This window comes from Erpetoichthys calabaricus, chromosome 5 (assembly GCF_900747795.2).
Source record: "Erpetoichthys calabaricus chromosome 5, fErpCal1.3, whole genome shotgun sequence".
In the NCBI taxonomy this organism is placed as follows: Eukaryota; Metazoa; Chordata; class Cladistia; order Polypteriformes; family Polypteridae; genus Erpetoichthys; species Erpetoichthys calabaricus.
In genome coordinates, this window is record NC_041398.2 from 187,784,680 (window position 1) to 187,800,347 (window position 15,668).

The window sequence follows — 15,668 nt, forward strand, 5'->3', positions numbered from 1 at the left end:
CTCCTGTATATATAGCATCTTCTCTGCTTTAAGGCAGTGGTTTATCTATGGTGCCTGTCTCTAATGTCTGTATGGACATCAGTAACCTTTGATCATTTGGGGATATATATCATGGAGTTCTATGGATTGGATGGACTGTGTTTACAATGGGGAGGGGTGTTTTTGCTGTTGTTTTGATTGTTAAATTTTGATTGAATTCAATTTATGTTAATATTGTTTTCTTGTTTATTTTCAGTAAAAATTTGATCATAAAATAGAAAGTGTTTACTACTAACAAGCTATTGTATCTGTTGTTAGATACTAGATACTATATTAAGGCATTTTGATTTAAAGTGTTTTTGTTGTTTGTTAAAAAATGATTTTTGTTATGTTAATTTTACCAGAAGTCAATAATTGCAGAAATTAGACTGATAAAGTATAATACATATGGAACTTTTTGTTTGTTTCAAAATGCATACTACCCAAAAATTCTCATATAGTAATAGAAGCAGATATAATTCAGCAATACAGACAGCCTAACTATGCTTTACTGTTTTACTTATATTGCTTATTATTGATTAAACCCTGCATTTGTCCAAAGCAGGTATAAGAATGTCATCTATGTTATTCATTATTGAATAATTGTGATGCCTGTATGCTGCATCATTTGTTTGATGATTTTAAGTGTCAACTTGTTATTTCCTGTTCTAATTTTGTGCATTGCAGTTGCTGTTGTCACTGAAATCATGCGGTGGTTTAAAAATTATTTGAAGTAACCTTTTTTGCAAATCATCTGTAATTTGCCGTGCACTTGAAATTTACAACTTTACTTATGTTAAAAGTAAAAAGCTAATTTTGGATATGTACAGAATTGTATATGTCTCAGTCGGCGACAAGCAGAAATGCTTTTTCTTTTTGCAGGACCCATTAATGCAATGCACGACAACCAACTTAAAAGAGTTTATTGTTTATTAGAGGAATATAATCATTTAAGCCTGAGTGAGCTTCAAAGCTTTAACGGTGACCATTTGGCTAGCAGAAATGAGATGTAAATGTGGGTTGAATAGCCAGTGATTACAGAAAAGATGATTAATGGTGGATTTTAAATTGATTTATGGGTGCATTTATCACTACTTAAGCTGTGAATGTAATATTATCTGCCACTGACAAATTAGCATTTTATAAGAGAAGGCTAAGGCACTGTATGTGCACATCAGATGTGTAATTGTTTTTTATGAATTGTTAAGTATAGGCCATTGCAATTAAAAGCAATTATAAATACATTCACTACATCAAAGGGATTTTACAAAATGTTTTGCTCTTGGGACCTAAAAATTTTTATATACATTTGGAAAATGCAATAGATTAGTAGAGTAAAAAAAAAATATTAACAATAATACAGAAATCGCATAGTTCACACTTCTATGAATTATTGTCACTTTTGGAGTGTTATACACATACCTTTTTAATTTTTTTGAATTAGATCATTATTAGTTTAGACCAAGAGGTAAAGCTTTTACAACACCTTTTTTCAGAATACAATGCTGATTAAATCCATGCTGCAAAACAAAAAACAGGCAAATGTAATTTATTAAACCACCTTCTTTATTTTCTTGATAATATGACCTGATTTTGTGTTTTACCATTGCTATTATAGTCAGTAGAAACCAGCTTAGTTTTTAGAATGCATTATTTCCACAGAAACCTCACTAGAAGTTCTAACATTAATATACCATGGTAAAATAATTTAAAGGAACTCTGGTCTTGATTTAAAAGATGACACTGGTGGTAAAATCTGTGGCTGTTTGATCGTCTCAGACTTTGTGAACCCTGTAGAACCCTAGAATCATCACTGTGTCTTCTGTATAAGTTTTATGTAATTTAGTATGGAAATTTGAAAAAGTCCTGTTTCTTTTCTTTGTGTAGTCATAGTGTATGCTCTAAAGTGTAGGCAGCAGTAAATTAAAGGGGTATAAACATTATTTTTGATATATCAAAAAAAGGATTTTCATATTGACATTAACCTTGGCTAGAAGGCAGTGTTTAGGATTAAGAAGTGAGGTTGTACAGCCGTACTTGTTATTTCTGGTTATAATTCTTAAAAAATAATTTTTGTTACTCGACAATTGCTTCCATTCCCTGTCGAAAGTAGCCGACGGGCGACACCAGTTACAAGTATTCAGTGCGTTTAAAGACCTGTATGAAGTACAGCCACTAACACAGTCACTCATAAAAGGGGAGATGACTCGGTGCAGGAAATGGGTATTGAAACTACCTTGGAAGACATGCAATCAACAAGGCGATTAAACGGATCTCAAGAGAGGTCTTCTAGGTTGGAAAAAAAAGCACTTGGCTGCCAAAACCATATATATTATATATATATACACATACATACACATATACATATATATACATATATATACACTGTGACAGACGACCGGCTATGGACTCCGGTCATCACCCCCAGGCCGCTAGGAGGAGCCCTCCGGAGCATATTTGTGCCCCGAGTTCCAGCAGGGCCTCATGGACTTTGTAGTGTTTTGACACAGCCCTGCTGGATACCTTGGGGGCCGCCAGGAGTCGCTGTAGGGGGGCTAGTGAGCTCTTGTGTGCCCTGTAACCCGGGAGTGCATCCCAGTCACGTGACTGGAAGAAGCGATGTGCTCCCGGGATGAAGAAAAGGACTTTGCCCTGACCCGGAAGGAAAACGGACTTGTGGGTTTGGCTTGGAGCCACTTCCGGGTCAGGGGCTATAAAAGGACTCTGGGTAAGCCCAGACATTGAGCTGAGCTGGGAGGTAGGGTGGCGACGTGTCTGGGAGAGGAGGAGTATTGTTATTATAGAGAGAGAGAGAGAATTGTGTTTAATGAGTGTGTGGAGGAGAGTGCTTGGTGCACTACTGTATAATAAAAATAGTTATTGTACTTTCACCTGGTCTCAAGAGTGGTACCTGAGGGTTCGAGAGGTGGACACGAGCTTCTACTGCTACAACACACACACACATATATATATATATATATATATATATATATATATATATATATATATATATATATATATATATATATATATATATATATATATACACACATATATATATATATATATATATATATATATATACACATACATACACCTAATTGAGGCAACTATTTTTTACTGGCGGTGGCTCACGGGAGAGAGTTTTTATTCCTCGCATCCCCGTTATACCCTCTGATCTCCCATTTCAATTCAAATGTCTACAATTTCCAGTAAGGCTCTGCTTCGCAATGACAATTAATAAGTCTCAGGGACAGACCCTACAAAAGTTTGGCATTGATTTGAGGCAAGATTGCTTTTCACATGGCCAACTATACGTTGCATGCTCAAGAGTAAGCTCAGCGCACAGCTTGGTCATATTACAACCGGATTGGCGAACTGAAAACATGGTATACAAACAGATCCTTAACAAATAATTATTGGTACATTTTCCCTCAGTTTATTATTTAAAATTTTAAAGCAGTACTTCGCCACTGCGAAGCGCGGGTATTTTGCTAGTATTGCAATATTTTTAGTTTTGGTAAAATGGTTTATTCATTTTCAGAACAGTTTTAGAAATTGGCATTTGTATTAGTTGGGGGGTGAGGGGTTGTGTGCCCTGACCAGGTGCAACAATATTTGGATGGAGCCTTCTCTTAAAAAAGTTTGGGATTACCTGAACTAAAGAATGATTCTAGAATAACTTGAACAGACCCATGGTTAAGCATTGCAGTAGCCAAACATACTTGATAACAAGTGAATTGATTGCTTTTCTATATCCTGAATATTTGGAAACCACTGAAATTTAGGAATATTTTAGGTTAGAAGAAGCATATCTTAGATATTATATAAATGTAACAACTCAAGTATAGATCAGTGTTTAATATGTAATGTTTCTGTGGATAAGTTCAAAATAAATGTGAAGAATTTCAAGGCAAGTGTTGTTATTATTACCCTACAGTTTGAAAAATTCAATTCACTTGAAGAACTTGTGTTTTTTCAAAAATGATAATCACAATTAAATTGAAGTTTTTGTCTCCTTTATGTTGTTAACGTAATTAATTAATGATGTAATGTTCTATAAGTATTGTACAGATTATTAAAAATTCTTAATAGAAACATAAACAGTGAAAACAAGTTTGGTCACAGTATCTGAACCCTGGGGAACTTCTTACCAAACGTCAAACTTAGATTGAGGGAGGACTTTCTTCAGACTTTTGTATTTGCTTACAGTAGTAGGAAGTAAGTCTGTTTAGACCAGCAACTAATGAATTGTTATATCAATATAACCAAATGCTGAAGTCAAACGTTGTACATGTGAGCATAATGAAAGCAGCATTTCCTGTTGGAGGACATAAAAATATTATGAACAATCCAAAGTAAAGCTTTTTGGGGTCTTGACTGGAGTTAAAGCCAGACTGAATATTCACATATAGCTTATATTTTCATGAAAAGTCTAGCATTGCTATACTATAGTTATTTCTGAGACTTTGTATATAAACAATAATGTTACTATTTGTCTATACTGTACATATGGTTTTAAATGTCATTTCCTTTCTAGATTTCTACTTCGACGAAGTTAGGGACAATCCAATGCTACACTGTATATATTGAACATGATTTATGTAGAGTTCTTCACAAATTAACAGTGATTATTTTACTCTTGAGAACTTTGATGGTGACAGTGGGTTATGTCTAGGCTGGCATGTCATCTCTGTAAAATTTACAAGTGGCCTCATTTGCATGGATGGATTTCCTTTTGAGTAATTTGTTTAGTTGTGCTATTCAGTCAGTTTATGACTGTAGTGTAGTTTGGTGTGTGTGCCATTACGCTTGATTGTATCCAGCAATTGACTGGTTTTCCATTTATAGTAAGTTTCTTCCTTTCAGCATTATAAACTAGGGCTATTTTTAAGCTGTTCTGCTGCCCTAATTGGTCACAAACTACATACTGTACATTAAGGAGTATAGTTTCTTGCTTATTTAACCTGCTTCATATGGCCTGTATTAAATGTTTTTCATTTTTTGTTTGCGCCCTTTTGACCCAAACTGTTATATTTACATATATTTAATATTTCAATTTATGCATTAGCTACCATTTTTTTTTTAGTTCAGTCACAAGAATCACATCCAGTAACATACAGTACCACTTTCCTCAGCACAACAAAGGTTTCACTAGTTTTTTATATACTATAAACAAGACTGGGTATATCTATGAAAACTTGTCACCACCTGGAATCAAAACCTTGTGTTTTTGTGTGAACAGACCTCCTTTGTGGACTTGTCATAGTAGAGTTATAACAGGCTAAACTGAATAACATCTTTTGTAGCCAGGATAATGTGATTGTTATCTGAACAGTCAATGCATCACAGTGCTATATATCAGATGTACACGCTGTACGCGCAAACACACACCTATATACATGTGGTATATATATATATATATATATATATATATATATATATATATATATATACAGTATATACTCATATTATGTGTGTCTTAATGTTTAATTGTTATCAGTTGGGGATTTACCCACATTTTATAACATTTTTCTTTACAATTCCTATGTTAAATTTAGTCTTATAGATCCAATGCAGTTCTGAATTTCAAAATATCATTATCAATGAATACTTGCGAAATATTTATGTAAGAAAAGACAGTTGAAATTTTCTATTTTAAATGCCATGACAGCGATTTCTCAACATATAGCCTTGTTTCTTGCACCCGTGGCTCTTTTGCTGCAGTGAGAAAAATGTTATTAAAGTCACCAGTAAATCAGACAAATGAAAATAAAGTTCATGCAGCAGGATTTTGCAGTGTGTGTAGTTTAGACTCATTGAAATTCATACAAATCATTTATTAGTAAGAATATTTGTTCTTTCTTGAGAAAGTCATGGTGTACATAAAAAGATCAATGTCACAAAACACATTTTCTAAGTAATGTGTTGTATTGATTACTTCCATCCATTTTTTTTTTCATTGGGAGGCAGAGGCTATCAAGTCAGCAATTGATGAGGTAGGGATGTATTGTAGATGTGTGTTACTATCTGTTTATTCACCTATCTGACTCTGTCTGCCTGTCTGCTTTCCTCATCGTGATCATCATCATTTAAGTATATAATTCTGACTTTTGTTATTCAGGCAAATATAATTAAATCCAATTTCTAATTGTAGTGAGTTCTAGGGAAAAAAGTAGTGCAAAATGTTTACTATTATTATGTCTGTAGCTAAACAAACCGTAGCATATAATTTTATTGGAATGAACTTTAACTGTATTTAACAAAACATGTCCTTTACCTAAAATATTAAATATAAAATACGTACAATGTTATTACCAAATTAAACAAGTTACTTTCAAAATGTATCTCATCAAATGTAGTCAATATAAAGACCAAAAAACAATAAAGTTTAAGTCATAAAGACAATATTTTGATTGATTGATGTGTGGGTATACATATTAAATTTAATACACAGTATAATGTATTTACTTAAGTACAGGTGCAGTATAAATATTTACATATAGGTAACATAAAGAGTTATACATATTATTATGTATATATTTTATTCATAATAATACCACTTGTATTTCAAAAACTCATTCATTAAAACATAATTTATTATAATTTCATGCTTTATTGCTTTATATGTTTAGATTTCTATTTAAAAACCAATACCTCTTCATGATTTCACTGTCATTATTGGTCCCTCTTTTATTATTACAAAGATAATAATAATATGAATTTCATTAAATGTGTTTCTATCATTCATGTAACTTAGTGATGATGAATAAAAATAAAGTGCCTGTCATTAAATATAGGAAAATTATAGGTGCTAAGTAAACTATTGATTACAATGAAATAATATCATTATCCATTTGTATATTTTTCCATTACAACGTTTTAATTTTCAGATGAGACATCGTTAGTCTGGATAGTGTACCAACTTGTAGACCAGCATTGTTACTTTCAATGTCATTTTACTGTACCAGTATATACTGAAATATTCTTTTAAGATTTGTAAACATTATTTTTGTCAATAAATATTTTTTGATGGTCAAGTTAACTGAAAGTGCCACATTATTAAATATTTCGCCAAGTACAGATTTAACTTGGATTTTAGGACTCATATTAATCAGTATGTTAGGAAGTGGATAAGATACAAAGCTAAAATTGTTTTAGTTGAGAAATTTCTTGTGATTTTTTGCTGTGTTATTAACTTTTGGAAAAGTGTACAGTTGAGTGCCAACAGTCTTAAAGGATTGTTACTTCTATTCAGCATCAAGTTTTTATTCCAGTCAAGGTACACTAGCTACTAGTAGTTTGATTTTCTTTGCCTATGAAATTGTATTAAATATCATATTCTTCTTTTGCTGTCCTTTTAAGCATTTCATTAAACATCCAGCCAGCGTAGTCATCAATTTTTAAAAGTGAAAATGTTATTTATTACTTACTCATACACTATTTTCTACTCTAAATACACAAAGGATATAGTGACTCCACTATTAAAAAGAAGCAAATAAAATTACATAGTAATTAATTTTGTAATAGTATGTATTTGTTCATCCATCCATTTTCTTACCCATTTCTTACAGTGACAGACATAGTGGGAGCATATTCTGAAAGCAGCAGGCACAACACAAATATCTGTGAATCAGTAGTTTAAAAGCTAAAATATTACAGTAACATATGTAAAATATGCTACTGGAAGATGCAGACAATTTAAATAAAAATTGATTGAATATGTCATAGTATGATAACTCTATACATATATAATGTTATTGGATATTTTTAGGGGCGGCACAGTGGCGCAGTGCGTAGTGCTGCTGCCTCGCAGTTAGGAGACCCGGGTTCACTGTGCTTGGTGTGTGTGTGTGTGTGTGTGTGTGCGCCCCGCGGTGGGCTGGTGCCCTGCCTGGGGTTTGTTTCCTGCCTTGCGCCCTGTATTGGCTGGGATTGGCTCCAGCAGACCCCCGTGACCCTGTAGTTAGGATATAGTGTGTTGGATAATAGATGGATATTTTTATTTTCAGAGTCCTTTGACAGATTTGTGGCAAATGCTAAGATGTGTTAGTTAACGTCCTATTATGAGGGACGTTCAAAAAGTATCCGCAGTTTTTTTTAACTCTGTTTGTTAAGAATTTCAAAAGCAAATGACATCACTTTTCTACATAGTCACCTTTATTTGCGATGCAATTTTCCCAGCGTCGTACCAACTTTTTAATGCCTAATTATTACTCCTCCCGCCTTCACCATTTCCAACGATAATATAAAAGTGCGGAAACTTTTTGAACATTCCTTGTAGAATTGAGGTCTGTGGAGCACTGGACTCTATTAAGTGACACATATACAAATTTTAGATTTTAAATAACATCATTTAAATATTATATTTTTCAAATGTAATATTGGGGATTAAAACTTTATAATTACCAATTATTTTTATAATTGTTCAGAGTAAAGCTACATATGATTTCTGAACCTATTTTTATATGTACAAATGCAGTTTTGAATATTGGAAAATTAACTAGAATTATATTTCCTACTTTTTTGTATTCTTTATTTCTATATTCTCATTATATGGATTCTATTTACCTATTAAAAATAAGGTATCAAAAATGTGCCTGATTAATATAAGATTCCATGTTTGCATAGACTAAACAAAATCTATGAAAACATAAATCTACATACAGTAAAGCATAGTTTATTTGCTTATTGTGTGCAAAATATATTGTTTATTTTGTACCTTGCATACTGTATCTTATCACTCATGACTCCTGCCTGCTTTGTGTTAGAGTTAGTTGTTTTTTAATGTTTTAGTTATTGATGATATTATTTGTTTTTACATCTGAAACAGACATCCATAATTCTTTAAAATGTTGAATAAATGATAATGGTTTTAAATGAACACTATGTTATTAACGTGAATTTACTGTAACACTTTACTCATTATTAGAATATTGCCATTTATACATATAAAAATTTTTTTTTTCTACATTAACCTCTCAGTCATACAGTATTTTTTTGCATTTTAGCATATAAATTTTGTCAAGTTAAATTTAAGGCTTTTATTTCAGTATTTAATATTTATAGTTTATTTCATAGTTTTAAACTCTGGATCATTATTAAATCCTTGTACTGTTTTAAAATGTTAATATCTTCTGTTCTGTAGGAGTTAAAAAAAACATGTAAAATGGTTGAGGATAGTAAATTATTAAATTGTTTTGCTTTTGAACCGAGAGATTCACTTATTCTAATTTATAACCTGTTTTTCCAAATAATAATAATAGTAATAATAATAATAATAATCTTCTGTATGTTGCAGTGAATGAAGAAGAAAATGTGAATTATACTAACAATTTCAAGATTATAAATGCTAAAATTAAAAAAAATTATATCCTGTAGTATTTTACAGTTTTAATAGTTTGCACTTCTCAAGAAATTTATTATGGATTTTTATTTATTTATGTGTACATTTTTTCTTAGTTTTTGTTAATTAACAGACATTTTAAAATTATACTCTTTCAAAACATATACATTTTAGAACTTAAAAATCTATTATGAAAATGACACATTAATTAATAAAAAATTTTAATATAATGAAAAATATTCTTGTTTATGGGAAAATTAATATGTAGTATATTATAAAGCTGTTTCCATAAAAATGTTAATCAACTATTTTAAATCTTGATATTGGTGAATTATGAAAGGCTAATAAGTTATATAACCATATAATACAGATATTAATTGAATAACGTTTATATAAAAATGCGGTTTGAAAATGTAATGGTTTATACTGACAATATCTTGCCATTGAAAAGGAGCAATAGTGAAATTATTAATCATGTTTTGCATCTGTAATGGATAAAGTAACATATTTGATTATTTAGTGCCTATGAAAAAATTATCAAAAAAATACTGTAAACTGAAAATAATATAAGTTACAGCACTAATACTTTAAATTTAAAAAAAGCTCCTTCATATTTTTATTTCTGAAGTACAGTGTTGCGTTTTGTATGGAATAATGCTGGTAGTGGTACATTTTTTGGTGAATAATAGAATTAAGAATAATTTTAGTTGGTATGTGACATTATTTTATTTATACGCACTTTTCAAAATTTTCAATTTAATGCTCCAAAACATACTACCTTTTTCAAAGTATGACCATTTTCAGTTTGTATTTATTGCATATAGTATATTTTTTTGCATATGCATCTGTAATTCAATAATAGATTATGAGCGGTGAAAATGAGCAAATATGTTAATCTAAATATTAACTAATTTTTAAAACACATTGGAGGATATAAAAATGTATTTGAATATATGTATGTTGAGACAGCATATGATGTGTGAATGGATATATAGACATTTTTTAGTATGTTGTTTTATTTTTAATCTTTTTTACAACCGTGCATTGAGCTTATTTTTTAGAATAAATTGTGCAGCATTAAACATTTCATAGTATGTATTAAAGAAGTAAAAACACATTTTATGGGAAAAAATACAAGTGATAAAAATAACCATAATATATAGTAAACAAATTTTGGAACCTAAGAGTTGTATTTATAATAAATACCATGTTAATGTGTTTATTTAGTTATTTACTTATCTCTCCTTCATTATTAACAACACTTTTGATTTTTATGTGTAGAAGAGTTTTAAAAGAAAACTATATAGTAAAAGATGTAAAATGCCATCCTCTTCCCTTAAACATTAATCAATAGATATCCGTTATCCTTATATTTTAAGTATACTGTAAATACAACAATGTTAGAATTACATATATATATATATATATATATATATATATATATATATATATATATATATATATATATATATATTGAGGTCGCCAACTTATATGAAATCATGACATGTATCTTTTGAGTGTGCGGTATAGAGATTGTAGCTTTCAAAATTACGACTGCTATACAACAATGTTGACTTTAATGATGCACAAGAAGAAGTAGTAATTGGCTGTGGTTAAACTTCATTTTGTAGCTTTTTAAATTTCTAGTGTACTGTACTTGTATATTTTGGAATACAAAACATCCAGTTATCCTTCTGTAATATCATTAAAACTAACTGAACATGGAGATGTAGATTCGGCTGATTGATTGTAAATTAGATGTAAACATCAGACATTACTCCAAAACTGTGAATTAGTTAACATACATTACTATTTGAAGAATCATTATCTACAATTCTGACTGCATTTGCTAAGCTATTTAAAGTGGTGTATTTGTCAAAAAAGAAGGTAGGTGATATGATGAATGTGAATGTCAGTATAGTTATAATCCTATATAAAAAATAAAACATGCCAAACTTCCACGGCATAGAACAAGTAATAACATTTACTTTGAAAATGATTGTTAAAGGCTATGATTTCTTCTGCTCATTAAAATTCAATGATTATTTTTGAGAGTTGAGCCATTTAGCAGTTTTCATGCTGTTTTCTGTGGGATGATGCATTGCAGATTTCAAGGGGTACTAAATATTAATATTTCTGCCTAAGACTTTACCTGAGTAGGCACTTGTATTGTAGTCTAGCCTACTTTAACATTCTAATTGAACTCATACACCCAATGTGTCAGAATGAATTTTGCAACTGAATGACATTTTGCCATCTTTTTTCTAGTTTGGAAATGTGCTTAGTTGAAGCCTGTTAGCTTATTATAGGTAAGCGTGTTAAACTTGAGATTCATTATAGACTGCAGCAAAATCTCTCATGTTAGAAATGAATAGCTGCCACTCTTGTATTCCAGTTGCCTGGCTTCATCATTTTTTTTCTTCCCAAACCTCTTTGCAATTCTGTGTTCAATGTAGCTATGCAAGCAGAAACAATATAAAAGCCATTTCTAAAGGCAGATATATTCAGTTTCTTGGTTTATACAGTGAATCACAAATTAGTATTTTCATGCTAGTAATATTCGTAAAATGAATATTTTCTTTTAAGTTTTCACATTATTGTATATTATGTTGCATGTTTTCATGAAGTTGCATATTCCACAATGATTATTTGCTGCAACATCATCACTAATGGGTTTCTTTCAGATGACAGCCCATTGAAAAAAATTTAAGACGGTTTCTAAGGCTATTTCTGGGTCTGTCTGCTTTGAAAATATGAGGTAAAACAAATATATTAGTGATTCTGAGGTTAAAGCTGTCACCCTGTTTTCTACTGTTGCCTGGACACTTTGTAGAGTGTTCATGTTGGTTCTTTGGCTTCCTCCCTCATCACAAAGGTGTATATGTATTGTAAGATTGATAAACCCATCCTGGCATTAAACTCTGGATTGTTTCCTTCCTTGTATTCAGTACTGTTAGGGTAGGTACTGAATTCCTGTTTCCCAGTAATTGAATAAAAAGGTTTACTTAAAGAATGAATGGAACAACTGTGTTTAGTTCAAGAGTTTTTTGTGCTTGAATGTTTTACTTAGAAGCTTTCCTTTTTTGAAGTTGTAATAGTGAGACATTTTATTTCTGCCCTTTACATAATTAAACAAATAAAGAATTTGTTTTTGTCTTTCTTTATTTAAAACATGTCCTTTTAAACTAGTATAAATATATTCAGTCTTTATAAAAAATCTATTACTCCTTTTAATAATTAAAAAAAAATCATTGTTGTCTGTGTAATTATACAAATAATACGCACGTTGGATTTCTCAAACACATGGTGATCTTCTGTTAGACATGATTCTGAGAGCACATACAAATGATGCTCGACTGGCTAATCTTTCATTTAGCATACAGTCCACTTATGATCTCAAATTTTGTGGACATCTTGAAAGTGTAATTATTCATGCATTTAAAAATGAGCAAAAATGAAGGTTTTTAGAGGCAATATACAGGAAAGATAGTTCTCATAAATAGTTATCTTTTCTATTTATTGAAGCAGATTAAAAACCCTTTTATACAGTGCTTTGTATTTTAAATTTGGTTTGTCATATAACAAAAAGGCACACAAATAACACTTTCATTCATGGAAATCACACTGGCTATGCTTAAAGAGGATTTGTCTGTATTTATTAAAATCTCTCTTAAGAGATTTAGAAGTTACTTTACAGAGATTCACATCTGCTTTTCTTTATTTCTCACAGTGGGAAGAAATTGGTGAAGTGGATGAGAATTACTCACCAATACACACGTATCAAGTATGCAAGGTCATGGAAAACAATCAGAACAACTGGCTGCAAACTAACTGGATCCTAAATGAAGGTGCCCAGCGGGTTTTCATTGAACTCAAATTCACCTTGAGAGACTGCAATAGCCTCCCAGGAGGATTAGGAACCTGCAAGGAGACGTTTAACATGTATTACTTTGAATCAGATGATGAAGAAGGAAGAAATGTCAGAGAAAGCCAATATACAAAAATCGATACAATTGCAGCTGATGAGAGCTTCACTGAATTGGACCTGGGAGACAGAGTAATGAAACTGAACACTGAGGTGAGGGATGTTGGGCCCCTCTCAAAAAAGGGATTTTACCTGGCTTTTCAGGATGTGGGTGCTTGCATTGCTTTAGTCTCTGTCCGTGTTTATTACAAAAAGTGTCCCTCCGTGATCCGCAATCTGGCACTTTTCCCAGACACAATCACTGGAGCAGATTCCTCGCAGCTTCTAGAGGTTTCAGGATCTTGTGTAAACAACTCTGTTGCCGATGAGCCCCCCAGAATGCACTGCAGTGCAGAAGGCGAGTGGCTTGTACCAATTGGAAAATGCATGTGCCAAGCAGGATTCGAGGAGAAGAATAATACATGTCAAGGTTAGTTCTAAAGGCCAATATGTTTGCTAACTTAAAAGCAAAGAAAATGTAACATTTTGCTACTATGAGCTTTTTATTTATGTTTCTTATTCTGTTTTTTAATTTGTTATGCAATAGCGAAGTACATTTACATTATCTATTCATTTTTATCCATCCATCCATTATCCAACCCGCTATATCCTAACTACAGGGTCACAAGGGTCTGCTGGAGCCAGTCCCAGCCAACACAGGGCGCCAGGCAGGAAACAAACCCTGGGCTGGGCGCCAGCCCACTGCAGGGCACACACACACACCCACACATACCCACAAACACTAGGGACAATTTAGAATTGCCAATGCACCTAACCTGCATGTCTTTGGACTGTGGGAGGAAACTGGAGTACCCAGAGGAAACCCACGCAGACACGGGGAGAACATGCAAACTCCACACAGGGAGGACCCGGGAAGCGAACCCGGGTCTCCTAACTGCGAGGCAGCAGCGCTACCCGCTGCACCACTGTGCCACCCTATTCATTTTTATTTAAATGATAATCATTTATCTAGTTAAAATGATAACTTTTCTTGTTTAGGTATTAATCCTCATCAAAACAAATTAAATCACTGAAATAAATCTCTATCAGAAAGTTCTGTGGCTAAGTTTCATATAGGACACAAAATTCTGCATTAGAATTAGTGCATATGTCATTCTTCAGTGTAGAAAAAAATCATACACAAGTGTTTTTATGGAATTGTTATAATGAAGATCAGCTCATTCTAAGTTTTTGCTTCAGCTCATAGAAATGAAAACTAATTCTCGTATATTACATATATATGATATACAGTATGTAATGCTTAGATATTGTGAGTATTTTCCTCTATATCCTTACATTACATACAGGATTTCAAAATTTTAAAACAAGGTTATTTGTAATTATGTTTAAATAATATGTGTATTATTGCTTTAAATTGTGTACTTTTGTTAACTTTGTTAGTTTGTTTGTTACTAGAAATGTCACTTTAGGTTCTATGTCATTAGTCTGCATCAGTTTGCATTATACAGGTGAAAGAGTGAAGGTTTAAATTATATTTCTGATATCTTTTGTGGGATAATTAATGTGAAAAGTTGTATCCTGACTCATTTCTTACTCAAAATGAACAATGCATTCATGCCCAGATACCATACTGATAACACTGTCATAAATGAAGGATACATGGAAGGACCTGTGATGTGACAGTATGTCTAATATTTTTTAAAAAATGAAAAAAGAAGGCAGCTTTGTTGAGAATTGAGGTACAGCCTCTGAAAAGATACAGTGATTGAAGAAAGGAGACTTTGTTGTCATACCACCCCAAAAGTATTTGTTCAATAAGCACAACCACTCGAGCATGTTATTAGCAATATGGGAATATCTGCACCTCTTCAAGATTCCTTTTGAAACTGGAGAAAATAGAAATGCTTGTGGTTCTGTAGAAAAGGCATAATGACACAAAACATATCTGAGCAGTCTGAAAAATGATTGTTTTTAACACTCTAATTTTGATTTGATTTCGCAGTTAAGTGCTTTCAGCATGTGAAGTGTGCTTTTAAAACAAATAACATCGCTGTATTATAATTTTTTTTTTTGCAATTTAGGTAGTATGTCATGCATTAAAAATCTAATAAGCAGATTGAAATGCACAGAATCATTGCTTACAACCTAATTTGTAATATTTATGCATTATAACTGAGCAAGTTTCACAGGTCAAAATGCTTCTTTATGTTTTTTTACGTTGTAGAGTGTGTTGCTTGTTTTTAATATCCTCATTTGTATGATTACTTCAAATACTATAACTATATACTTCTAATATTATAATACTTCAGTATTGATTGCAACAGCCTGGCCCTATAATGTGAAAGCATTTTGATCTGTCCTTATGAAATGTTTTAGTGA

General features: G+C 31.8%; 1 protein-coding gene across 3 annotated transcripts in view; it reads left to right on the forward strand.

Annotated features, from left to right (window-relative positions):
- LOC114652109 (ephrin type-A receptor 5) overlaps positions 1-15,668 on the forward strand; it is a 426,918-nt gene that overhangs the window by 39,933 nt on the left and 371,317 nt on the right. For all 3 annotated transcript variants that reach the window (XM_051927777.1, XM_028802306.2, XM_028802307.2), the window contains exon 3: positions 13,095-13,758. In XM_051927777.1, coding sequence (XP_051783737.1) covers positions 13,095-13,758 — 664 coding nt within the window. The remainder of the gene's footprint in view (positions 1-13,094; positions 13,759-15,668) is intronic.